The 25,377-nt window shown below is 60.2% G+C and overlaps 1 protein-coding gene across 1 annotated transcript; it reads right to left on the bottom strand.

Annotated features, from left to right (window-relative positions):
- Positions 1 to 850: 850 nt before the first annotated feature.
- On the bottom strand, positions 851 to 9,129 carry LOC118260861 (calcium/calmodulin-dependent protein kinase type IV-like). Its single transcript, XM_050715602.1, has 11 exons — positions 9,032 to 9,129; positions 5,806 to 5,884; positions 5,494 to 5,556; positions 3,363 to 3,445; positions 3,176 to 3,248; positions 2,708 to 2,798; positions 2,482 to 2,556; positions 2,003 to 2,078; positions 1,762 to 1,888; positions 1,259 to 1,411; positions 851 to 1,066 (listed from the first exon to the last, which is right to left on the bottom strand). Exons 1-11 carry the CDS (start codon positions 9,127 to 9,129, stop codon positions 851 to 853), a joined length of 1,134 nt encoding a protein of 377 aa, XP_050571559.1.
- Between the last annotated feature and the right edge of the window lie 16,248 nt (positions 9,130 to 25,377).

The following is a 25,377-nucleotide window of genomic DNA, read 5'->3' as shown; positions in this document are numbered from 1 at the left end:
CAGTCAAGAAACAACAGCACCGTTACATGTTACAAAGTCCTACAATGCTCTGTAGAAATAGTTGCATTGTTCTTCATTAAAACTCGTGTAAATTGAAACCCGGAATGCAAATGAAGCCAGCATTCCTGGTCAGTAACAGTCCTACTACTTTCAAGTAGCCACACCGAGACTGAACATCGGAACAAATGAAACCGGAGGGTAACAAAAGCACAAATTAAACTGAGATCACCTACTGTCTAGGGATAATGAAGGAACAACTGGCGAACACTTTCTCTGGATAGGTTCTAACAGCTGGGTTCAAAGGCATCGACAACCCTGGTGGAATACAGCAGCAAACCCACGGCTGGGTCTTGTAGCAGCGATTGTAGGTGGAATGTAGATTGTCAGAAATCAGCTAAATTCACCTTCTCTCCTAAGTAATGCACCCTTAAGGACTATTTACAGAAACGTAGAAAACTTTGTTGTTAAGATAACTGACTGCCTTTGTAGGGAAGGTGAAAGAAATCCTTTTTCTGCTGTTTGCTCCTCATTTTTTAAGCCACTTGGGCACTTTTTAAAGCCACAGCGGCCAAAACTGTAAGTTGTTGGAAGACCGAGTCACCAGCCTTGTTTTCGCAGGTCCGTACAGACACTCACACTCACAGCGACCGGCTACAACTGCACTGGCAACAGGACACGACAGAAGGATGCTTCACACCACAGACCACGCACACCTACAGCACGCCGCGTCTCGCTCGGGGTGCTCCCGTCCCGCTGCGGCTTCCTCCGCCCCTGCCTCTGCCCGTGGCCGCCTCCGAGAGTCCCTGGGGTATTGCTCGAGGATGTGAGCCGGCCGCGGCGCCGAGCAGCGTTAGCTTTTGCAGCTGGCGCCGTTCACGGGGACCTTGGGCACGGCAGGAAAAGCCTCGAGGTCCTCGGCCGCAGCGGTGGCCTCGGGGACGGCGCTCCCTGGCCCCTGGGGCAGGTGCGTGCCTCGTGGGCCACCCCGGCTGCGCCCGCTCCTGGAGCAGTCGTGGTGCCCGTGGTTGCCCAAGCGGCTGGAAGCCACCACGGCTTTCATGGCAGCCTGTTGGCAAAGGCACAGCAATTGTTAGAGGGGTACAGGTATGCCATTTGCTCCCCCGAGCCAGCAGTGTACCGAGCATTTATTTGCCATGGGATTCCCAAACCCCAGCGGCAGCAGCCCACCCTCAGTGGCCACAAGGTTTGGAGGAGAGCAGGAGACATCCTGGAGCTTAACGGGGCTTTTTCGTGTTACCTTCAGTTTCCTCCTGGCGTTAAATTCCTGCAGTTTCTTCTGCGTGCTATCCATGTGAGCAAATTTAGCGGCCTTCCCAGTGACCCAGGGGTGCTCCAGAGCTTGGTAGACGGTCAGTCTCTTCTGGGGGTCCAAGACGATCAATTTTCTAACCTGCAGCCAATTTCAGGCACACAAAAAAGCGTCATTTGTCAGTGGCCCTGCACCTGCCACCCCGTGTAATGTTTCTAAAGCTGCTTAGAGCTTTCTCGCCTCCTTGATGGGATTTGGCACTGAGAGGCTCTGGCTCCAAAGGCTTCTCATTTGCAAGGAGCACGGACACGTGGGGGTAGGAGTTTTTCTGAATCATGTCCAGAGACAGAAAGCATTTAAGACGCTGCTGTTCTGTTTGGCGAACTCGTGGTTTTGTTATTTTTACAAACGAAGGATTGATCTGAAGGCTTCACGTCTGGCAACCCTGAGCCCTGCTGCGCGGCGCCGAACGCCAGCGCCGGGTCACTCACCAGGTCCTTGGCGTTGAGGGAAACCTCGTCCCACCACGGGGACACGAACTCGTAGTCGCAGGTGAGGATGCGGCTGTACATGTACTGGTCCCCCCGCGGGTCGAAGAAGGGCTCAAACCCGCAGAGCCTGGGAGCAGGAGGCCGAAGAACCCCGCTGGCCCCAGCCCGTGCCGGCCACCCGCGCACAGAGGGTAGGGGGGCGAGGGGCGTCGGGTGCTCGCCCACCCGCGGGGCTACTCACAGGATGTATGTGATGACACCCACGGACCACATATCCACTTCTGGGCCGTACGGGCAGCCGTGGAGGATTTCAGGGGCTGAAAGCAGAGTTTGGGGTCAAAACTGCACCGCGCTCTGTGCAGCCTCAGGCAGGGCGCAGCATCCTCGGGTCCCCCCCGTCTCCAGCATACGAAGCTCCTGAAACCCTGCTGAGGAAAACTGCTGTCCAGGAATTAAATTGGAGGCTAATGGAAAATGTGATTTGCTGGCGATGCAGCAGGACCATGCACAAGACCGATAACAATGACTGGCGACCGGAGCAGAGCCGCGCAGCTCACAGCGGGGCCGGTGACCCACGGCCAGCAGGACTCTGCTGTCACCTGGCTCTGCCCTTGCAATCCCCAATTTTGGGCTCTTTGCAAGGCAGAGGGTGAGCACGACTGCAGGGCAGGAGCCCCCAAGAGCTTCCCTGTTCTTTGCCACCGCGTCCCCGCTGCTCACCGCAGTACCCCGGCGTCCCGCAGACGGTTTTCATGGTGTCCTGTTCATCCACGATCTTGGAGAGCCCAAAGTCACCTGTGGGGACACACGGAGGGGAGAGGCACTGCCAGGAACCCCTCTGGTGCCAGCAAATGGCTCCCAAGGCCCCCGGGCCGTGCTGGGGGGTGCCACCAGGCCGGGAACGCTTTGGGCTGCAGCACCAGCAGTGGCTGCCCGGCAAACCCACCGATTTTCAGGGGAGCGTCGGGGGAAAGGTCTGCGTAGAGCAGGTTCTCTGGCTTCAGGTCACGGTGGACGACTCCGTTTTCATGCAAATACTACGGAGAGAGAAAGCAGGGATGCAGAAAGGAAGGGGAGGGGGCAGATGGACCTTGGGGAGGTGTCCGGGGCTCGCAGGACCCGGTACAGGGGCACAGCCCCGCACGACACCAACGCTGTCTTTGGGACCCCCCCCTTCGTCCTGCCAAAACGTCTGCCAGGCGCTTCAGCGGGGCAGAGGAAGGACATTTTCCTTGCCAAGTTTCCATTTTCAAGCCCTCCGTTGCCATGGAAACCCCATTTCCAGCCGACCCCTGCCGTGGCGCGGCGGTGACCTTCCCGCGACGCCCCCGCTGCAGCCTCCCTTCCTCGCCCCCTCCTCAAGCCTGGGGCAGGGGGGGGTCCGGCTGGCACGGGGGGGACACGGGGACGTTACCGACACGGCCTCCAGGATCTGCTTGACCACGTGCGCCGCATCCCGCTCGCTGTAGAAGCCCCTCTCCACGATCCTGTGGGCACACGGAGGGGTCACCATGCGCCCTCGCCCCCCAGCCCGCGGGGACGTGCTTCGGCCCCGCTCCATCCTCATCCTCCGTGGGGGCCGAGGTTCGCGGGTGCCCTACCTGTCAAAGAGCTCTCCTCCCGTCACCAGCTCCAGCACCAGCGCGATCTCGGAGGGCGTCTCGAAGATCTCCTTCAGCTTGATCTGCAAGGCACGACCGCGGGTCTCAGCGGCGGCCGCCCCACTCAGGGGGCGCCGTCAGCAGGCCCCAAAAACCCCGTTTGCTCCCACATCGGGTGAAATCCTTCCGGAGCCACAGACGGCAGAGATTCGCTGTGTGCAGAGCAGACTGTGGGGCTGTAACAGGTTTATTGGTGCTGGAACAGGTCCGCAGCCAGCACATTTCCCTCCTTCCCTTTTTATTTGTTTGAACTCGATTTTTTTTTTTTTTTTGGTTAAACTGTTTGGAAGAGCCTCGCTCACTTAATCAAGCATTAAAGACGAGGCTGGGAATGAGGAGAGGCTGGCATGCCTTGCGTTTATCCTCTTTATGTCTTCAAGCTCATTAACTGGAAGAGGAGCTCGCCGGAGCCCACGAGAGCTCTTTGATTTCGCAGCCGTGCCAGCACCGCGCTGGCACCTCCGGGGCCCCGGGGCCAAATCCAGCCCTGGGAGCAGCACCGGGGCCCAGCCCCATGCAGGCACGGGGGAAGAGGCCCTGGGATGGTTCTGCGGCTGAAGAAGCATGAAAGAAACTGCCTTTTTCTTCCGATTTTAGTTGCAGATACCACGCAACGCCTGCCCAAGTGCTTTGTGCCAGTGCAGCAAATCTGGAATTAACAGGTCTCTCTTAAAAAATACGTCAAAAATGCAATTTTATTTTATTTTTAATGGAAAACAGAGAATTTCATGCTTCTTAAGACTTTTGTGACACTGTGAATTTCATGGGGCTTTAATCATTACCTTCACAGGCTGGGTGACGAGCCGTGATACCCTGCAGGGCGAGAGACACTATGTGGCAGCTTATTGCATTATAATAATACACAGAAGCACTATAATTTTCCTATTAACTTCAAAAGTTTACAATCCTATGATCATCTGCTGTTGAGGTTGGTGCTGAACGATAGCACACGGGCGGAAGGCACCGCTGTAAATAAGGGCGTGCAGCAGCTCTCCCTCCAAAATCACTTGAACCTGCGAGCGAGCAGAACCCCACCAAAACCCAGCAAGGGCCAGGCAGGAATTTGCGCCCCTCAGACCAATTTTTGGGATGTTTTTGGCTTCCCTTGGCTCTCCCTCTCACAGCAGCGTTTGGAGTGATGGCAGGCAGGGCTCCCCACTGGCTTTTCTCCATCAGATGGGGAGAAGTGAGGAGTTCTTGCTCCGAGGAGCAGGGTGGGACGCAGCCGTGCCAAAGGGCATGAGCTGGAACCACCAGACCCTCTCGGCTCGGTGCCGTTTCCTGGCCCCCCCAGCCACAAAAATCCACCTGGGGGGGCCTCCATCCTGTGGGAACCACACCTCCGCAGCGCCAGCACAGCGAGGGTAGGCTGCCAGGTGGATTGCCACGTTATTTTTTTAACGCTGCTCATCTCCAAGATGCTTCTGCAATTTGGCAGTGGAACTAAGCCGCTGCAAACAAGGAGGAGGGAGCTGGTGAGGAGCCCGGGAGCCCCCGCGATGACAGGGGGGCTACACAACACCCCCGGCCCTGCTGACACCTTGGGGAATTAGCTCTGCTGCCGGGCGTTGCGAATTGCGCCGGGCCAGCCGCCGTTATCCCCCCAGCGCCGTGCCGGAGACACGCGGCTGGCCGCGCCAGGGCGCAGAGCCTGGAGCCGCGGCCCCGTCCTCGCCTTTTATCTCCCCTTGCAGGATTCATTACAGGCGGGCGATTCGCTTTGGTATTCATTTGATCTCCTCGATGGAAATTGCCTACCAAATGGAAATCTCAGGTCAGCGGGGAGGGGGGGCGGGAGGGGCTGCCCCTCGATGGCGGAGCTGGGAAGCTCAAAGGCGCCGCCAGGGCCAAGGTGAGCCCTGTGTGCACCCCTGGCTTCAAAATTCAAAGGGAAAGGAGGAGATTGGCACCGAGCGGGGTGCCATGGGGCATGGAGAGGACCTGGGCACAGGGTTGTGGGGTGGTGGGTTCATCTGGCACCGCAGCAGGACAAAGACATCGCCACCCTGCCCTTGGCACCCAGGGCTGGGACCCCTGCGGGCAGGGAGCTGTGCCATGGCGCTGTACTCACGATGTTGGGGTGCGAGAGGCGCAGCAGGACCCCGATCTCCGTCCTCACGATCTTTTTGTCGATCTGGAAAGCAGAGCCCGCACAGGCATGTCACCTCCACTGCCGGGGCCACCGCGCGGCTCCCCCCGGGGCCATTCCCACCGCAGCAGCGGAACACATCCAAAATGCTCCAAAAACGGAGCCTGCCACGCTCCCAGCCCAAACCCCAGGCCCCAGCAGCCGATGTCCCCGTGCCCATCCCCGTCCCGGTGCCCCGCGTGCTTTTGGAGCGGATCAGAGCCCTGTCACCCCTGCGTCCCCGCGGGCACTCACCGTCTTCTTCAGTATTTTGGCAGCATACGGGGCGCCCGTGCCCTTCTCCTCGCAGCTGTACACCACGGAGGTGGCTCCCCTGGCAGGGCAGAGGGCAGGTGAGGCGGCCTGGGTGCAGCAGGGACTGGGGGGTCCCACTTGTCCCCCAGCCATGTCACAAAATCCTGTCCTTTGCCAGCACCAGGAGCTGAGCTCGCTCCCCCCCGCATCAATTCCAGCTTTCCCGGTAAAGCCGTTTTAATTAAAACTGAATCCTAAAGGCGGTTTAAAGCCTTAAGCGGCTTTTGGGGCAGGAAGGAGCTTCCCTTTCCCTGCTCGCAGCCACAAGGACAACCTCGGCGGGGACCCAGCGGTGCTGGCGGGGCCCCCCCGTCCCTGCCGCATCCCCATGGTGCCTGCACGGCCACAAAACCTCCCCGCCAAGCGAAACCGCTCCAAGTTACAAAGGAGAAATCGTTCCCATCCCAGTCCCCAGCTGTGCCACTCAGCTGCCCGTAATTTTTAGATCTGGTTAATAATGTTTTCTAACCACTGGACAGTGAAATCAACCCATTTCTTCAGGCCATTACGGGGCTAGTTTGCAATTTCATCTTTGATGCCTGGCTCCTCGGAGCAGATTAATTCTCACCCCCCGAGTAATCGACCACATTTTATTGCTCTTTGGCTTCGCCGCCTTCTGGGACCAAGTTCACGTTCTGGCTCGAGGCACACGCCGGCCCTGCCTGCCCACAGCGAGCACCAAGCCGGCAAAGGTCAAAGCCCCAAAGCCACATTTTTTCTGCACCAAAACGTCCCTCGGGAACACGACGACCCCGCGGCCTGGCCGCGAGCGACCCTTCGCTGTAACACCACGCGCCGCTGCTGCCGCCGGGCTCCCTGGGGGCTCTCAGGAAAGCCAGCGATTTGCTCGAAAAACGAGAGCGGATTTTGCAGCTCCTGGGGCCGAGCTCGGGAATCGCATCCCCATGACAACGGCGGTGCTGGGTACCGGGGGGCACGGGGGGGCTCAGCCTGCGGCACCCCCCCGGAGCGAGGCGAACCGGGCAGCCCCAGCCCCTGGGCGCTTCCGAAGCGCTTTTCTTCCTTTTGCACAATGTTTCCTACGATGTTTTGTTTGTGGAAACAAAACACTTGGGAAACAAGCAACAGCTCCAGCTCGGAGTTGGGGGGGGGGGGGTGGCATCACGTCCCCCCCCCACTTCTCCGGCTCTGTGAGACGGGCGGGTGGCTTTGGGCTGAACCCGAGGCACCAGCACCGCTGCTGTGACCGCAACGCGAGTGCCCTTCCCCCGGGGGAAAAAAGCAGCAAGCACCCCCCCAGCCCCACACAACCCTCCTGTGGCTTCCAAGCCCGCCGGGTGCCTGCACAGCACAGCAGCCCCTTGCCCCACGGATGTGTTTGCTGTCCCGATTTCACCACCAGCCGCTCAGCACCCGAGCCCCAGCCCCGCTCCCCTTCGCCCCAGACCCCGCGCCCCCTCGCCGCTCAGCCTGCGCCGCCTGCACGGGGGATTTCAGCCCAATTCCTGCTGCCCTCAGCATCGTTTTAAGCCCAGCAGCCGGGGAGGTGCTCGGCTTTGCTCCGCCGATAAAGCTCAGCCTGCGAACCCCCTGCGCTCCCCATTATGGCTGCAGCCACCCCCAGCCCGCCCGGCTGCTGCTGCTCCAGGCCTCGAGTAAACACCCGCAATCAACCCTGACTGCGGCAGCAGATAATTGTATTTGCTTTGCAGATGAACTGGAAAATGTGGAAACAATGGGATTTGCCAGGAGCCTGCACCCGCTGCTGGCGCGTTTAGAGCTGGATGCTGAATTGCCCGGTGGGCGGATGGAGGGGCCGGGGGCTTGGGATAGCCCCTGTCCCCCCGCCCTACGTCCGGCTGTGCAGGTTAAGCACTGCTGAGCCCCGGTGTTAATGAGAAGCCTGCAACACCTGCTTTAATCAAAACTGCTCCTTTTCAGCCTCAAAGGCTCCTCCGCCAACAGAAACCCCGAGGGGCTCTCGGGTGGGTGCTGGCTGCCCCCGGTTGCTTTCCCTCCTGCTGGGGGCTCATCCACCCAGCCCTGCCGGACCCCCCTTTAAGCAGCGGGGAAGCAGAGGAGCTCGGGCTCTGTCTGACGAGCAGCAGCTCCCCGGCTCGGCAGCCGTGTGGTCTGGTCCGCAGCGCCGTGACGAGCCAGCCCTTTGCTCCGGAAGATAAATGTGGGTGGTTCAAGGGGCAGGAGTCGGTGGGAAGAGAACGGGGCCAGCGTCCGTGGCCATGTCCTGGGGTCCCCGGCCCCTTCCCAGAGCGGGAGGGCGTCTCAGCACCAGCGCTGCCACTCTCCTCCACCACCCTCACGGTGTGGGGCAGTGGACGGGAGCAGGATGTGGCCCAGACCCACGCGACGTCCTGCTCCTGCAGCCAACTCGTGCTTTGCATCCCAGCCTGGCCTGATCCTGACCTGCTGTGAGCTTTTCCAGCGCCCCTGCAGTGGAGAAAACCCCTCTGGAGCCGGGTCTGGGCATCACCAGACTGCATCGTGGCCACTGGGCACCCCGAGCAGGAGGGGAGGATGGCACCACCTCTCCTGGCAGCACCGGGAGATGGCACACAGCGCCCCCGGGACCTGGCAAACCAGCCCTGGCACCAAGCCTGAGCGTCGCCTGCCCGATGATCCACATCAGGGCCTCTAAGGGATAAATCAAAGGAACCTCCACCAAAACGCCCACGTTCACCGAGGTGGCTTCACATGGAGCCTCTGCGGGGCTTTCTGACCCCGGGTGGGACAGATCCAGACCTGAGCGTTATCCATGCAATAACCCCATAAGGGATTTATCTCAGACACGTCCCTTCCCTGGGGCTCAGGATATTTGGTTTTCGCAGGAGGGACACGCCACGGTCCCAGGCTCATCGGAGCCCCAAACCTCAAAGTCAGAGGAGAGGCCGCAGACAAACTCTGCACCCAGGGGACGAGACGCACAGCGCACGGGAACCCAGGCCCCAGCCTGCAAGCCCTCAGCGAGTGCTCCCAAAATCACCGCTGCAGCATCACGACGGACCCTGAACCCCAGTTCACGTGCGAGGACAGGGTCCCCCTCCATCCATACCCCCTCCATCCATCCGTCCCCCCTCCATCCCACAGCCCCCCTGCATGCACCCACGCCTCCCTGTCCTCCAGCAGGATGCGCTCCCACACAAGGAGGATTCCTGCCCCCCCCCCCCCCCCCCGACCCCCCCGGTACCGTCCCAGCTCGGGGCCCACGACGTAGAAGTCCTCCAGCGTGGTCTCGCGGTGGGAGCCGTCGATCCAGTACTCGCTGCCCATCTTGGAGGAGGGCATGGTGGGGCCTGGGGGGCGATCTCCCACCAGCTGCTTGGCAGAGAAGACCCGAGCATCGCCGCGGCCCCCCCTGCTGCGCCCCCCACGCGTGCAGATGGCCCAGCGGCGAGCGCTCCTTGGGATTATCGAGCGCGACGGAGTCGTAGGCACAAATCCCCTTCCCACCAGGCACGTAAGCTGCCTCTTCCGGGATTATACCCCCCCCCACCAGCCCCCACCACCATTGCTTCTCACACCAGGCCCCCGCATCCCCCTTTTACCACCCCATCCCCATCTTTCGGGGGCTGTCTCTGCTTTTTGGAGCCCGGCAGGCCGGATCCTGCACCCGCAGGCCAGGCTGTGCCCTGCATACAGGCACCCTGATCTGCACCCTGGTTCCTGCAGCCCCCTCAAAACACCAACACTCCCCCCCACACCCCACGCAGCCCCGTAATTAATATTTGGGCCGCCCCCGGGGGCCGACACGTACCGTTAGCTGCGGCGTGGCTGCGCAGCGGGGCCGTGATCCCCTCGGCGCTCCCTCATCCCCGGCGCAGGGCGGCTGAGAGCAGGGTGGGTGCTGGGTGCGGTGGCTGCGCGCCCCCCCCCCCCCCCCCCCCACGCCTGGGTGCTGGCTGCTCCTGCTGCTCCTCTCCGGGGGGGGGTAGGGGAAGGTTTTACAGCCCTGGGATGCGGGGATGGAGGGATTCGGGGATGGAGGGATGCAGGGATGGAGGGATGCAGGGATAAATGCAGGGATATGGATGGATGGAGGGATATGGAGGGATGCAGGGAGGGACGCAGGGATATGGAGGGATGGAGGGATGTGGAGGGACGCAGGGATGCTGGTACCCAAGGATAGGGGACCAGGGGGATGCAGGATTATGGGGTCCCGGGGACGCAGGCAGGGCCGTGGCTGCGGGGGCAGAGGGAGGTGGGATCGCGGGGCTGCGGCGCACCGGGACCCTCCCCGGCAGCATCCCCGCCCGGCTCGGCCGTGCCACCCCACGGCACGGCGCCGCCACTGCACCGCCAGCCCCGCGGCCCCCCCGGGGGCTCCGGCCGCTCCCCATCACCCGTGGCCCCCACCCAGCCCCGTGCTTGCCGTGGGACCAGCGGGACCACTCCCTCCCCCCCCCCCCCCGCGGGACCCCCTCCCCGTGCCCGGTGCTGTCCCCGGGGGGCGCAGCCGGCGCCCTGAGGCAGGATGCGGCCCCACCGCCTGCCCCGGAGCGCAGCGGGGCCACGCAGCGGGACCGGGGCTCGGTTTGGGGCCGGGGCCGGTCCGGCCCCTCTCGGGGAGCCCCACAGCTCCCGGGGCCCGATCCTGCCCCGGTCCCGGCGGAGCGGCGCTGCCCGGTGCGGCCGCACGGTGCCGCCGTCGGCCACCGGATGGGAACGGGGAGGGGGAGAGACGGGGAAATAGGGGCGGGAAGGGATTGGGATTGAGATTGGGATTAAGGGGATAGGAAAGGGGATGTGGGAGGAGGATGGGGAGGTGCTGGGGGTGATTGGGGGCAGGATTTGGGGAGGGGGAGTGGGGTTGCAACAAGGCATGGAGTGGGGTTGTTGTGGGACTGGGGTGGGATCGGGGACGGGAAGGGGGATAGGAAGGGATAGCGATAGGAGGGGATGGGGCCGGGAGTAAACTGGGAACAGGGAAAGGATTGGGGTGGGATTGGGGCTGGGGCTGGAAGGGGCCAGGACCCACGGCTGGGGCCATCGCGCTGCCGGGCACCCCGGAGGGCGCAGGCTTTGTGTCTCCCGCACCGAAGGGAGCTGAGCAGGAGGTCGCTCTTGTAGGTACAAGGGAAGGAAATGAGTCCTGGGCCGAGAGCACGGCCGCGGGTCGTGCCACGCGCTGGGACAGTGACACCAGCCCCGTTGCCAAACATGCGAGCGGCACGCGTGGGGATTTCCCTGACACGCTCCAATCCCTCCCCTCGTTAGTGGCTGCACTCACCGCAGGGCAGTGGGGGGCACCTCAGCGAGCCCCCGGTGCCACGTTTTTGTCTTTTACCATAAAATAAGGAAATAGGGAGAGTGTCCTGGGGCCGGCAGAGCCCCGGGGATGATGCTCAGCCCCACCACAGCTCGGCCCGGAGCCCCCACGAAAGGACCCGCCGCAGAGGTCTCGTGGCACGAAATGTTCTCCTTGTAATGGGCTCCCTGAGTATTTATCGGAATATTTTATCATATCTAAGGGAGGCAAGCTCGGCCCTGCTTGATCTAATCTGGTTGCAACTCTCGTTTGAAAGGGATATTCTTAAAGGGAGTGACCTGCTAAGTGAATAAATTGACTCTGCCTCCATTTATCCCCGTCCTGCCTGCGCTCTATTATGTTGCAGTGATAAGGGTGGACTGGAAGAGGCTGGTTGGCATAATTAATATTTATCACTTCACCTAGAACAAGCACAATCCCCCTGTTTATCCACAGTCCCAAAAGGAGCAGTGGGCTGTGTCTGGAGACCAGGGGCAGCCCCTTCCCTTTTTAAACCCCTTGACACCTCGGTTATTGAGGGGGCTGCGAGCCTGCCTGTCCCGCCCCATCCCCTGCGTCCCCCCTACTTGGGCGATGGGTGCGGGCAAGTGGCCACTGCCAGCGGGCTTGGGGGCCGGGCATCCCCCAAGGAGACCCTGCAGCATGGGGCCGCATCCAGCCTGGGCAGTGGGATGGAGATGAGTGCTACGGGGGCTGCTCTCAGCACACCCCATTCCCAGCCCCAACGCCCCCCCGGGGCACAAACCCAGCCCAAGCCCGTGGGAAAGGGCCGGATCCTGCCCTGGCACTGGGCAAGGCGCCACAGGAGCCAGCCCATCCTCACAGCACGGGGAGACGGGGCTGGAGGGAGCCTCCAGCCTTTTGTCTCCGGCAGAGGAATTAATTATTTTGTTCTCTCATTACGCTGGAATAAAACCCATTTTAGAGTAGCATAAATTTTGGTGCCTGAAACCACTTTTTTTTTTTTTTTTTTTTTTAACTTCCTGGGAAACATTTCTCTCCTTCCCTCGCCCTTTTCCAAATCATCTCTGTCTAATTGCGCAGCCATCGGCGTTTCAGATGAACTGCAAGATGGAGGGGGATCGACCAGGGTGCTGCTTGGGGCATGGATCCGGCCCTGGATGGGGTCAAGACTGAAGAGGGGACCCCGAGGTCAGCCCCAGACCCCGCAGCCCCGCACGAAACCAGCGCTGGCAGCACGGCAGCGGCACCCCCGAGAGCGGCCGGCCGCCTCCTCCTGCTGCCGAGCGATGCTCAATTGTTTGGAACATGAACTGGAAATTAATACATATGGTTAACGTCCCCCCGGCACCCCCACCCCTCCCCAGCGCCGCGCGCCTCGTTAATTGAACGGCACCAAGCAAATGAGGTCAGAGCTCACTTAAGCCAGCCAAGGACACAGAAACACACCGACAGCGAGACACAGGCCCGTCTACCTAGTGATGCTTAGCATTCCTGCCAGGAACCGCTCATTAAAAACCTAAAAGACGGCTTTAAGCATCCCATTAGAGGCTCTCGAGGCCTGTAGCAGAGGCTGGTGGTTAGAGGCCGGGTGCGGGCGGCGGGGATCGGAGCAGATCGGAGCACACCGGGGGCATGCGGCGCATCCATCACCAGCAGCTCAGGACCGCGGCGCTTTGGGGGGCAGCGGGCTGGGGCCCCCCAACTGTGCCCGGAGACAGGGAAGGGAGGCTGCGGGCAGCCTGGCCACATCCTCATCCCCCCACCCCATCGCATCCCTCGTGCTCTGCTCTCTCTTTGGGTGCCAGGGCCTCAGGAGCAACTCCCACGCCGTGCCTCAGTTTCCCCAAATCCCTCAGGGCAGCACAGCACCACGCACGCTGAATGCCCCCATTTTCAGGGCATCCCCAGGGGTGCTCTCAGCCCCATTTCAGGCACCATTTCCCATGTCCCTGCCTGCACTCCTGCTGCCCCCCACCCTGTCCCCCCCCGCCAACCCCAGGTGCCAGGGCAGAGCCCCCCGCACCTCCCGCAGCCAGCTCGGGCTCCCCACCTTCACCTCCTCAAACAAAGGAAGCATTTCCTCCACCCCACCTCATCCTCCCACTCCTCCGCTTCCTCTTTGGTTCCTTTTTCTCTTTTTATTTTTTTCCCTCAAAAAATGAGTTGTCTTCCCACAGATGTGACTAAAAGCACTCTGGAAATGTCAGCCACGGCTGGAAAGGGACCCAGATAACATTTAGCTTTAGGTAAGAGAGTAGATTTTCTCTGCACTAATTCATATTTATAAGCTCTCCTGTTCCCAGGGAGAGCGCGGCACTGATAGCACTTGCTGATTGCTAGTGAGCAGTGCAGGGAATTGTTTTCATATCTGAGATTAAAGAGTGGTTTCTGCTCCCAGTGGCACCTGTGTATTTACGCTGGTCATTCTCAATTCATCCTTATAAGATTAAGACTGGAAATGGGAAATGGTTATAGAGTGCCGAGGCTGCGGAGAGGCCAGGGGACGCCGGTGGGGACTGGGCAGGTGCTTGGTGGCCCCCGATGCACAAAAAAAACCAACGGAGGCCCCGAGAGCCCAGCTCCATTGCAGGGGCCCCACAGCAGCTCCGGGGCTTCCCATGGGAGACGGCGTCCAGAGCCGGGACCGCAGCAGCGAGCACGGACACGGGCGGACAACGGATGCCAGAGCGCGCCAGGACAGACGCACGCCTGTGATAGATTAGGTGAAAGATTTATTGCTATTATTATTTTTCAGCGCATCCCGGGGCTTGTGTCAGCTGATTAAAAGCAAACAAGTAAAGCCCTTCTTCGCCGTGGCAGATCAAGGATTTGGGAACTTTTGGAGCTTTAGTTGGCTTGCTTTTTGTTGTTTTGTGGTTTTTTTTTTTTTTTTTTTTTTTTTTGGGAAATCATGTTTGTGAACGGGCTGAGCAGCTCCAGAGAGAATTGCAGCATAAACATGGGGGGAAAAAAGGGAAAAAATATATACTGTGGTGGGGATTTTAGGGCCTGGAATTAGGGGAGGAAGGGGGGAAAAAAAAATGGGGAGGAGGCGGAGGGAGGGGTGTGCGGGGTGGAAAGGGAAAAAGGCAAAAGGAGAAACAAGACAATGGCAGAAGGCACCCCGGGGACTTCCTGAGAGGTTTTAGAAATTCAAAATACGCCTTAGAGCCTCAAAGCTGTGTCAGTCACAGCCCCGGCGCAGGGATCACTAAGGCTGCGGCCAAACAATACCAGATTGTCTGAGGAAGGTGGGAAAATAGGGGGTCTCAGCGGCTCCCGCTCACACCAGCGGTTCCGCTAGTCAAGCACGCGTTCCACATGAATCAATTCTGGACAGTGCCTCGGCATAATCCCCTCCAGCCTCGCTATGACAACTTGAAGGAGAATTCGGCGGCTGAGTGACAGCAGACGGAGAACTGACAAGGCAGAGGCCACAGGACTTTCCTCCCCTTCCCCTTCCCCCTCCTCCTTTCGCCCTCTTTCCCCCCCTCTCTTTTCCCCCCTCCCCGGTAACTTTTTCGGTGACCGCTCGCTCGTGCGCGCTGCCGGCGACACTTTGCTGCCCTCCTGCAGCTGCCCCCAAATCCTGCCCCCAAATCCTGCCTCCTGGGGTCTCCCCAGCCCGGGGATGCTCTGGAGGGGGGGGGGGGGGTGTCCCATAAAGAAGTTCCCAGCTGCCCCCCTGCAGCCCAGCCCCAAGGGCAAGGGGGAGAGGGGAGGTTGGGCAGCAGGGAGGAGCTGAGCCTGAGCAGAGATTTCCCCCAAAGAGCCCAACGGGAACTTTTTGGGAAGGAGCAGGGGGACAGCAGCGTGCCCATGGCAGGCATGGGGTGGGGGGGCTGGGGGCTGCCTGGCTCCAGCTGGGATCCCCCAGCAGCATCGCCCCCTCCCAGCAGCATCGCCCCCTAACAGCTCTGGAGGAAGAGGAGGGCGCGAGGTGCCAGTGCCTCACCTGAGCATCCCGCACATGGCCCAGGAGCACCAACAAAGGCCACACACCTTCCTCCATGGGGTGCTGCAGGGCCCCCTCCAGCCCTGCCCTTAATGCTTTAATAACCCTGGCTCGTTATCAGGGAGGGCATGGTGGGAGGTGGGGCTCTTTTAATTAGTCCTTCGCAGCTGGCACCATCCACGTGTGCCTGCCTTCGAGGGGCTCTGACAGCCCCTGGGTCCGGGATGGGGATGGGGATGGGGATGGGGATGGGGATGGGATGGGATGGGATGGGATGGGATGGGATGGGGAAGGCAGATCGCTGCCAGTTGTGCCGGGGATGTGATCACCAGAGCCGGACTGGTTTGGGGGAGCTTGGCTACAGATGGGACCTTGGGGCAGTGAGCTGCTTTGAGGTCGTACTCAGAGACTTGAAGAGGCTTCTCCAGCCCTGCAGCTTTCAGATCCCGTAATCACTTCCCTGCACGTGCTGCCGCTTGCCCCTGCCCTCCTTGCCCAAGCAGGCCATCTGCCTCGTTAGGTAACCCGCGTGTATTATTAATAATCATATCAAGAATAAAGAGTGGTTTTGTCGTCTCTGGATCCTGTTCCTTTCTTGGGCTCCCCTGTACCAGTTCCACATGCCTGCTCTGGGAGGCAAGAGGTATAAAGGAAACTAATTAAAAATTGCCAGTGTCTTATGTTGGAGCATTTGGGTGCGTTCAGTAGTGAAAGACAAGCGTCGTGTTGCAAGGAAATCAATTTTACAGTTACAGGAGCAGAATAAATAGAGGTGGTGCATTAAGGCAAGAGGACGGAAAGGGGCTCCAAGGATGCTGGTGCAGGGACACGGCCACTGTTGGGACAAGCCACCCTGGGGACACTGCTCCTCGTCACACGTGGGGCTGGGGTGTGGGACGAGGAGGGTGGCGGGTCCCCTCGTGCCGTGGCTGTCCCCTGCTGGTGCTCCCGGCCCTGTCCCCGCAGCCCCTGCCCTGGCCGCCCTCCCCTGGCAGCAGGCTGAGCCCAGATCGCTGCGTTTTCACCCAAAGCAGCCCCGCACAGCAGGCTGAGTGCTGCACACCGTCCCGGCCAGCCTCACAGGAAAGCAAATGTTGGTCCCCAAAAGCCCCCGCTCGCGCTGCGAGCATCGCTCCCATTAGGGATCCATTATCCATCCCCGCCACACGACTCCCTCTCTGTCTTTTATTTATGTCTCCTCTCCCTCTGCGGGCATGCAGCTAAAATCTATTGGTTTCGCGCACAATTTCATTGTCTTTTTGGGGTCAGGGAAATGGTAAACAAGCCAATTATCCTTGACGGAGGGGGTGAAACGCTCGTCACCCCGCACAGCTATCTGCACCCAGCCAGTGGGTTTCGCCCGGCGCTCGAGGAAGTTCTCGGCTGCCTGGAGACGGGAGCGCGGCAGTCGTGGGGGCGGGCGGGCAAAAGCAAAATGACTTTTGTGCTAAACCACGCTGCTGGCAGGCAGGTAGCGGCTCCGGGTCTGGGGGGGACCGTGCCAGGCCCCTTTTACCCCCCTGGGGTCTCTGCGCTGCTGGCGGAGCCGTCACCGGGACCCCCCCAGCCGGCTCCCCCGTCCGCCCCGCGCTGGCCACGCCGCCGCCCCCCCCAGCTCTGCAGGATTTTCCTTTCTTCGCCCGTCACACCAGGACAGTTCCGATCCCTAATCCTCAAATTGTCCCTTGCCGGTTTTACATACAGCTCTAAGCTCCTCATAATAGATTTATTTCGGAAAAAAAAAAAAAAAGAAAAAAAATGGGAAGGAAATAAAAACCCCTCTGTGGGTTATTATAGGATATTTTTGTTTTAATTGAAAACTATTCTGAGCATGGCGGGCTGGATCCTCACTGGTGTAACCCAGCACTGCTCATGAGCATCCTGCAGCCTCCCTGAGCGGGAGCTCAGCACCCTGAGAACCAGCCAGGATTTGGGGGGACAGCAGCAGGAGCTGTGGCCGAGGGAGGCCTGGAGGGTGCTGAGCGAGAGGCGCAGCCTCTGCAGGGGCTGCTGGCGAGGCCGACCGCTAATTGCGGTGATCACTTTTCCGCTGAGTGGCGGCCAGAGCCCGGCCAGCTCAGCCTGGATTGTCTCGTTGCTCTGCACCTGATTGAAAATCGATGCGGAAGAAAATTGAAAAATACATATTTGGGGGGACAGCGAGAGGGATGGAGGGCACCAGGTGAGGCCGGGGCCGTCGGCAGCTCGCTGCGCACACCCGGCGGGCAAATAAATCATCCCGGTATTGCCGCCGCACGCCGGGAGAAGTTCCCTGGAAAAGAGGAGCCAGAAGCAGAACGGGAGCCGGGATTGATCGGCTGATTATAAAAGGCAGGATGAGTGCTATCGAGCTTCGCTTTCCCTTCATTAGGATCCATGCCACTCATTTTCCTAATAACCCACCTTGAAAGCTTTTAAGCACTTACAGCCCTGCTGAAGGCAGGAGCGTTTGCTAAAGGGTCTGCTGCCTTTCCCCAATCATCTCCTGATTAAATCAGGGCTCTCCGGGCTCGCAGCCACTGCAGGATGCTCGCTGCCCCCCCCTCGGCACCCCTGTGCCCTGGCTCTGTCCTGCAGAAACGCCTGCGTGGGGTCAGGGTCTGGTGGAAACGTGGGGGAGAAGCCGCTTCCTGCAGCTGTACAAAAGCTCCAGCGTGTTGGGGCCATGGCTTTCCACAGCTGCTCCTCCTGGCCTCGTGGCTGTGCTTTGTCTTCCTCCTGCCTTGGTGCAGCGAGGAAGGGCAGAGGGCAGGCACAGGAGTGCTTCACAGCACTGCTGCTCCTGCAGTGTGCGTGATGCAACACGTGCATGCATCAGTGCGTGCTGCAACGTGTGTGTGTGCGTTCTGCAATGCGTGTGTGCGTTCTGCAACAGTGTGTGCATGCACGTTAAGAGCAGCCTGCAATACATGCACACCTGTGCATGCTGCAATATACGTGTGTGCGCACAGGGGATGATGGCACCAGCACCCACGTGCCACGAGGGGACCCAGGATGCCGTAGTGGGAAGCGCCGTGGGGTGCCTGGAGGTGGGGTGACACTGGGAGCCCCTCGGGGTGCCTGGCACGCCCCAGCCAGCAGCGGCTGCAGCGGCCCCAGCCCCAGGATGCTCCATGGTCCCGCCTGGCCAGGGCAGAGGGGAAAGGCTGTGTCATTAAACAAACTTAATTAAGTTGCTGAGATGGTTTCTTGGAGTTTGCTCATCCACATTTTTTTTGGTGAGAAGTTGCCTTGCAACTCTGCGGTCTGGGGAGAGAGGAGGTCTCTGGGTGAATTAGCATTTATATAGCTGTGCCTTGCATTTCAAAACCCCCTTTATCTCTATTAGCACCTAATAAAGACAGAGCTTTGCTCTAATTCATAATTATAGCACTGGATGGAAATATTTGTGTTTCTATTCCCTGGGACTTTGCCTCAAAACCCCTCAGCCAATCTGGAGCGAAACATCACCAGGCTCCCCTCTGCACCCTGCACCGGAGCCGTCCCAAAGCACGGGGACCACGACTGTTTGCACGAGGGCTCCATTGCACGAGGGGCATTTGCACAAGGGCTCTGGGCTGAGCCCCCCATTACTTTTGCTCCTCAGCACCACGGGGGAGCTGGATCTGGCCAGAGCAGGTGGCAGCAGGGCCAGCACCCGCCACGCCACTGCTACGGCTCTGCCTCTGCCGTGCAAAAAAAAAAAAAAAAAAAAACACAAAAAAACACACACACACACCTCGTTGTGAATTCACGGCACTCCCCAGCACAAATGGGTTTAAACTACCTTAAGTGTTTCAGCAGGGAACTGGCGCTGGCGGTGTAACACTGTATTACCGCAGCATTAGGAGTGAAGTATTGATCCTAATCCCCTGGTTCAAAAATAGGATTATCAGAAGGGGAGGGGAGGCAGGGGGCGGCTGGGGAGGATGCCCTGTCCCCATCCCCATCTCCCCCTGTCCCCATCCCCTGGTCCCTGTGGTGGAGGAAGGTGCCGGTGTGCTGCGGGGTCCTGCCCGGCTGCGTTCCCCGGGGCTGGCACCTGCCCCCAAAGGGCCCAAGAAGGGGCTGGAGTGGGGTTTGGGTAGGTGCAGGCCATGGCAGGGGGAATTTCTCCTCCTGCAACCAGCCCTGCGTCCCCTCGTGGCGGTGCCCATGGCACTGGCCGCTCCGTTTGGCTGTCTCCAGACGCACGTTTCCATTACGCGGCCTCTGCAAAGCCATCTCCCCCGATCGATACCGGCGCCTTCATCCCCCATTGATTGATTGACCGGTAGAGCCCAGGCGCTCCAGGCTCTCCGGAGCTCTCCCAGGCACAGGGGAGCTTTGCTGGATTCCTGCTGCCGTGGCCCCTCATGGCTCTGCCTTTCCCGTGGCTGCCCCGTGGAGGGGAGCAGGCTCCCGGCGAGGCCGGCAGCGCCAGCACGGGGCCAAGCGGGGCCGGGGCTGCCCCAGGAGCTGCCCCCCGGGGTCCCGGCCGATGGCATCGGGCACTGGGGTGTGTGGGGGGGACAGGGGTTCACCCAGCTCCACTGCTGTGCATCATAGCGCATGCAGCACCGGGCTGGGCAGCTGCATTTATTGTGGATTAAGGCACACGGTGGAGGCTGCGTGGATTTGGGCTCCTCCGTGCCAGGAAATCGGGAAGGGGGCTGCGAAGGCGGCTGCATCTGGCACCTCGCTCGGCCCAGCCCCGTGGCTTTGTCCCTCGTCCCAGCAGCAGCCCCTGCCCGCCGGCTCCCAGCACCGCTCACGTTTCCCTCCTAATCTCCTCTTTTTCCTTCTTAATCCCCTCTCTCCTCCCGGGCTGGTTCTCCCTCTCCTCTCTCTCCTCCTCTTCTCCCTTCCCTCTCTTCCCGCCCGCCCCCCTCCCCGCAAGCCAAATTACCCTTAATGATATGCTGAAGGCCATGACACCCATGTTGTCTCTTTGTCATCCTTCGCGGTGCAGCGTGAAAAGATAATACAAAATGCGGCACTTATCTACAATTGAGAGCCAAGACAACTTGCTAATCCCTTAATAACGCACCGGCGAGGGCCTCATTGGCTGGCGGCGCGCGGGGCTCCCGCGGCTGCATGCAAAATCGCCGCTGCCGCTGCCAAGGTCTGGGCTGCGCGCCGTGCACCGTGCACCATACGTGCCATCAGCTGGGGCGCAGCTGCCCCATGGGAACCGGGCTGCTCCGGGCCGCAGCCAGCAGCCAAATGAGCCCAAAGCGAGGAGCGGGAGCGGCAGGGAGATGGGGAGCATCCAGCGGAGGTGTGGGGGAGAAAGGAGAGGGCCCAAGGTTAAAAGGGACATATCCCTGCGGGATGCATCCTGACTCTGCTGGTGCCTGTGTGAAACGCCATCCCTGATGGGCGCAGTCAGCCTGGCCCTGCTGCCAAGGGAGCAGGGCATGGTCTTGCTTGCTTTGTGCTGAGGTGCTGCGCTGGGTACCCTGGAGGGTTTTGCAGATTGTGTTCATCCTTTTGGGGGACCGGCCAGTGCTGGGGGATGACCATGGCTGCACCTGAGTGTCATGGCCTGGGAGCATCACTGCACCTGCAGCATTGCTGCACCAGAGCATCACTGCGCCCAGGGCACCTTTACACCCACAGCACCTCTGCACCCAGAGCACTGCTGCACCCAGGAGCGGGGATGCCAGGGCGCAGCGATCCCGGGGCGCAGCAATCCCGGTGTCCCTCTGCCCCGCGCTCTGTGACGGACAGAAATTGCCACTTAATTTCCGGCTTCCTTTCCCCTTCCCCACCCCCGCTGTGATTTACTTCTCCCCGGAGGAGCCCAAAAGCTGTAAACACACTTTTATTTGTCAGTTGTATCCCTGCAGCCGGCAAGGCTGTTGAAAAGGTAATATATGATTTCAGTCCTCTTTGCTTGATGATGTCGGGATTAGGAGCCCTACATATTTTATAGAAACCTCTACATGATCTTCCTTTATAAATCATTTAAATAGGAGTGTCTTTTCTTGGTGTGTGATATAAAATATTTACTGGAGTGGATGAAGGCTATTCATCCGTGTTTACCCTCCTGCTTACCAGACCGGCTACATTTACAAACAGCTCAGCCTGGCGCAGCCCTTCGCTGCCGCCTGCAAGGACCTGGTTAAATGCGGGGCTCGCGTGCTCCCAGTCCTGGGTGCACTGCAAAAGTCAGCACAGGAGCCTGGGGGGGGCAATGTATCCCCCCCAGCTCTGCTTTGCTGCAAAAGGAATGGTTTTGGTGCAGCAGCTCAGCACACACTGGTCCAGGAGCTGAGTGCCAGGGTACCCGCAGTCACATCGCCCTCTGCACAGCCGGCTCCTGCCTGCAAAAACTGGGCTGTGCCCGCAGCTCCCGGCCCCGCAGCGTCCTCCTGAGCGAGCGAGGCGCTTCCCCGGCCATTAGCATTCATTGCAATTCTTTTCATTTGTTACCTGGCAGGGAAATGAAAACACGTTGTTCCCCCCAGCGGGGTGTTCCCCATGGCGAGCCCCAACTTTTCAATCATTTCTTGGCACCGCCGTGGCAGAGAGCGGCCCCCCCGTCCCCCAGGCAGGAGACATTGCTATTAAAAGGCTCGCCCAGGGGCATGTATTTTACATAAGACGCCGTGTACATGCTGTGCAACATTCAGGAGGATCATGCTGGAGCAATTGGTCCGGATATAATGCCGGTTACCTTGCGAGATAGGAGCGCGCAGAGGGGAGCGGATGCTCGCTCTGTGCCACAGGGAAGCGACCCCCCCCCCCACAGGCCCTTGGGGCTCGGAAGGGGCAGAATCACAGCCGACAGTGGGATGGGGACAAAGGGGCAGGAGGGTCCCAACTGCTGTCCCCTGGGGTGGCATCGCCGCTGTCCCCTGCCCGCAAGGTGCGAGAGCTCCCCTCCCTGCTCGCGACGCCGGGGCAGGGGAATTAACAGCTCAAGAACTGAACTAAATGTCTAGCGGCCTGAAAAGTTTCATTTCCTGCTAGCAAGGGCCCTGCAGAACGGCATGTAAAGGAGGCTGTGCTATCTGTACACAATTACACACCCGGCTGGCTTATTTCATGGAAATCAATGGCCGCAGAGGGACAGCCCGTCGGGGGCTCTGCAGTGCAGCGCGCCGGCGGCCCCCCCGATGCGTGCCGTGTCCTCGCCGCGCCGCTGTGCATCGCCCCCATGCCCAGCACAGCCCCGCATACAGATCAGCTGGGGATCAAAGGTGCTGGCGCTGCCTGGTGAGCAGGGACAGGAGCAGGCAGTTGTTATTTCCTCCAACCTGCATCCTGCTGCTACATCCCAGCAAACTCGCCGCTTCCCTCTCCCGTGCTATTTTCATAAATCATCCCCCCGAGCTGGTGTTTTCCTGGGTGCCCAGCAGCCGGCAGCTTGTTACACGGACGTTTCTGGTTGTATCACTTGTACCTATCAAGAGATAAGGCTGGGGAGAGGAGCGGAGGGAGGGGAGGCAGGGAATAAAGTGCAGAAGTGACAGGCAGGTTACAGAAAACAAGGAGTGGGGACATAGCAGGGCCTGGGAGGTGCTGGTGAGTGCAGGGCACTGCGGGTCACCGCGGTCCCCTGCTCGGGATGGGACCGGGGGACACCGAGGTGAGCCCCACAGTCCTGCTGCAGCTGGGAGCTCGTAGCCTGGAGGGGACGCGTGACACGTTTTGGTGGGGAATTAAAACACCGGAAAGGCTGGGGAATCACGCAGTGCCTGCAGTTATTTTTAGCTGGGGTGCTCCCGGCGCAGGGCTCGCAGGAGCTGGAAGCCTCTGCCTCGAGCAGCCCCGGGGGAGCGCTCAGCCCCAGTCAGCCTTGGGCCATGAGCGTTCCCCTCCAGGCACGGGGCCGGCTCCTCGGTGGCGTAAATCAGAGAAACCCCACGGCATGGCACAGCAGGGCCAGGCGCTGCCCCAGAGGAGGCTCCAGCCTCCAGCTGTATTTCACCTTCAGGCTGTTAGAGCTGGAGCAAGGAGAGAAGGAAAGGGAGAGGCTCCAGAAGCGGCATGGTGCTGGCCGGATCCTGATCCCCACCGAGGTGTAAGTCTGGCCGATAACACAGGGGCAAGGGGGGGCACCCCCAGATCCCACACCACCTGTGGCCGTAACCCATCGGTACCTCACACCTTTATGGGATTAAAAGAAAAAAAATCATTACAGCTGAGATGTTGAAATTTGTCTGCTCGCCTCGGAGAGGTGCATGCGGTGAGCCCGGCAGGTGCTGGCCCCGCAGTGCTGCCATGGGGTCCTGAGCCGGAGTCGCTGGGGATTGAAGGCACCTGGGGAAAGAGGAGCTGGGGACCGGCTTCGTCCCCACGCGCTTCCCTCGTCCCTCCCCGGCACCTGGAGGAGAACACGGCCCCGGCCCCCTGTGGGCACACCGAGCGCTGTGGTCCTGATTAATTGGCACAGCCACATCCCAGAGTAAATCATCCCTCGCCGCGGTGTGGAGGCGAGGCCGCGCATCTGTCAGCCTGGAAACCTGAGCAGGAAGCCTCAGGGCTGCAAAGCTGGAAAGGGGCTGGAAAAGCCTGGAGGGGTCTGAGCAGCGCCCGGGGCAGCGGGGAGCTCGCTGCTCCCTGCAGGAAGGCAGCCCCAAACGGGCCCAAAGCCATGCTTCGAGCTGGGGATTTTGCTCACACAAGCATGGGACGTGCTGCTCCAGGGCTGCAGGACAGGGGTGGCACCACCCCGCGTGCCACCGCCAGCCGGTCCCTGCCCGCAGCTTCAATTACGAGAGCGGCAACGAAGTAAAATTGGTGCTAGAGGAGCCTCAGGCCCGTAAAAAACCCATTTCAGACACCACCAGCCATACGTGACACTCGGGGGGGGGGGTCTCTTGCAGCTGGGTGCGGGGGCTGCCACCCCCCTGGCCAGCATTAATCCTGCACAACAAAGCCAAGTCCTCGCTGCTGGCCTGGACACTGCGCTCCAGCCTGCTCCGACGGGGCTCAGCCCAGCGCTGCCGCCAGAGCCTCTGCCCCATCCTAACCCTGCTGGGCTCCAAGCACTGCCCGGGCTCCAGCTAACCCAGGCTGCACCCAGGAACAAGGCTATTTTGGGGTCCTGGGGGTGCAACCAGGTGGGATCAGCCCTGGGGCTGCAGGGACCTGCAGCGGGTTGGGAGACCCGGCTGGGGTGCAGAGCGGCCCCCCGAGAAGCCCCACCATGAGCGGGCATGCGGGGGCCGTGTCCGTTCCCTTCCCGCATGCTGCCACGGCTAGCACGGAGAGGAGATTTAAGACGTGTTTCATTTCTGCAGGTCAGCGTGCGGAGGAATTCTTTGTTTCCCAATAGTGCCAGACACTTCAAATAAGGAAAGAGAAACACGAAAACAGGGTCTGGTTCTTAACAGCCCATCTGCTTCAGCTGGTTATTCCCCACCTGGCGTGTAGCAGCCTCCAGCTTTTAAGGACGCAGCAGCTTCCCCACGCAGCTCTGACGCCTCACAAGAGGCAGCGATGCTCGGGAAGGGGATGCGAGGCTGGGACCTGGGAGAGCAGAGAGAAGGTGCTCCCAGGTCCTACAGATGGGCGAAGCCACCACATCCCCACCAGCCAAGTCACTCACCTTGTGTGTCCCCGCTCCCTTTTGCCCAAGAGACCCCAGACCCTTGGGGGACCCAACAGGGATGGTACTGGGGGTCTCCAACTGCCTGCAGAGCACTCACTGCCCCAAATCCAGGATGAGGGCCCCGTTGTGGGCATCAGAGCCAGCCCCCAACTCCAGCCCCAGGCTCTCAGCCACCCACCAGCCCGTGACCCATCCATGGCCCTGGGTTAAATATAACCCAAACTAGGCTGGTGGCCAGTGCTCACAAGGCTGCCTGGAGCAGGACGCTGGGGGCTCTCCATCAATGTGGGTCCTTAAATCAAAGCTCGATGCCACTGCCAAAGAGACAGGCGGGCTGATCAAAATGAGCCCTTTCAGGCCTTAAAAATCCATGACTCCATTAATTAATTACTAACGATGATCCGTCTCAGCCTTGCGCCTGCCAGCTTGCTATTTTTAACTCCGTATTTCCAACCCCACGTGTTAAAAAAATCATGAGTCAGGCCTCAAAAAAAAAACTTACGGTGTTGGGCTGAAAACCTCCCTTTTTCCCCACGTCCCTGCCGGGCTCTTTCTCCAGCACTTTGCGGTTTCCCTGCCTGGCGCAGGGTTTGCCAGGCCGAGGAGAGGAGCGGTGCGGGCCTCGCATCCCCGTCGGTCGGTGCTGGTGTCGCTCCCCGCGCCTGGCACACAGATGGCCCTTATTAAAAAGCAAAATGAGTCTTTCACCCTCTTGTGGCAAACTTCAGAGCCTCGGATCAGCTGCACGAGCCTGAATTAATTAACAGCGGATTGTTCCTATTCTGCTAATTATGCTGAAATATGCATTAAACGCTGGAAATTAAC

The sequence above is a fragment of the Cygnus atratus genome, chromosome 26, assembly GCF_013377495.2.
Source record: "Cygnus atratus isolate AKBS03 ecotype Queensland, Australia chromosome 26, CAtr_DNAZoo_HiC_assembly, whole genome shotgun sequence".
Lineage (NCBI taxonomy): Eukaryota > Metazoa > Chordata > Aves > Anseriformes > Anatidae > Cygnus > Cygnus atratus.
Note: the sequence above shows the minus strand (reverse complement) of the source record. Positions and strands in the feature narration are given on the sequence as shown.

Excerpts from the sequence above, each read along its gene's own strand:
- LOC118260861 (XM_050715602.1), bottom strand. The coding sequence starts at position 9,129 with ATGCCCTCCTCCAAGATGGGCAGCGAGTACTGGATCGACGGCTCCCAC. Across the intron at positions 5,885-9,031 it reads GTGGGCCCCGAGCTGGGACG|GGGAGCCACCTCCGTGGTGT; the intron begins GTACCGGGGGGG and ends CTGCCCTGCCAG. Across the intron at positions 2,799-3,175 it reads AGATCCTGGAGGCCGTGTCG|TATTTGCATGAAAACGGAGT; the intron begins GTAACGTCCCCG and ends CTCTCTCCGTAG.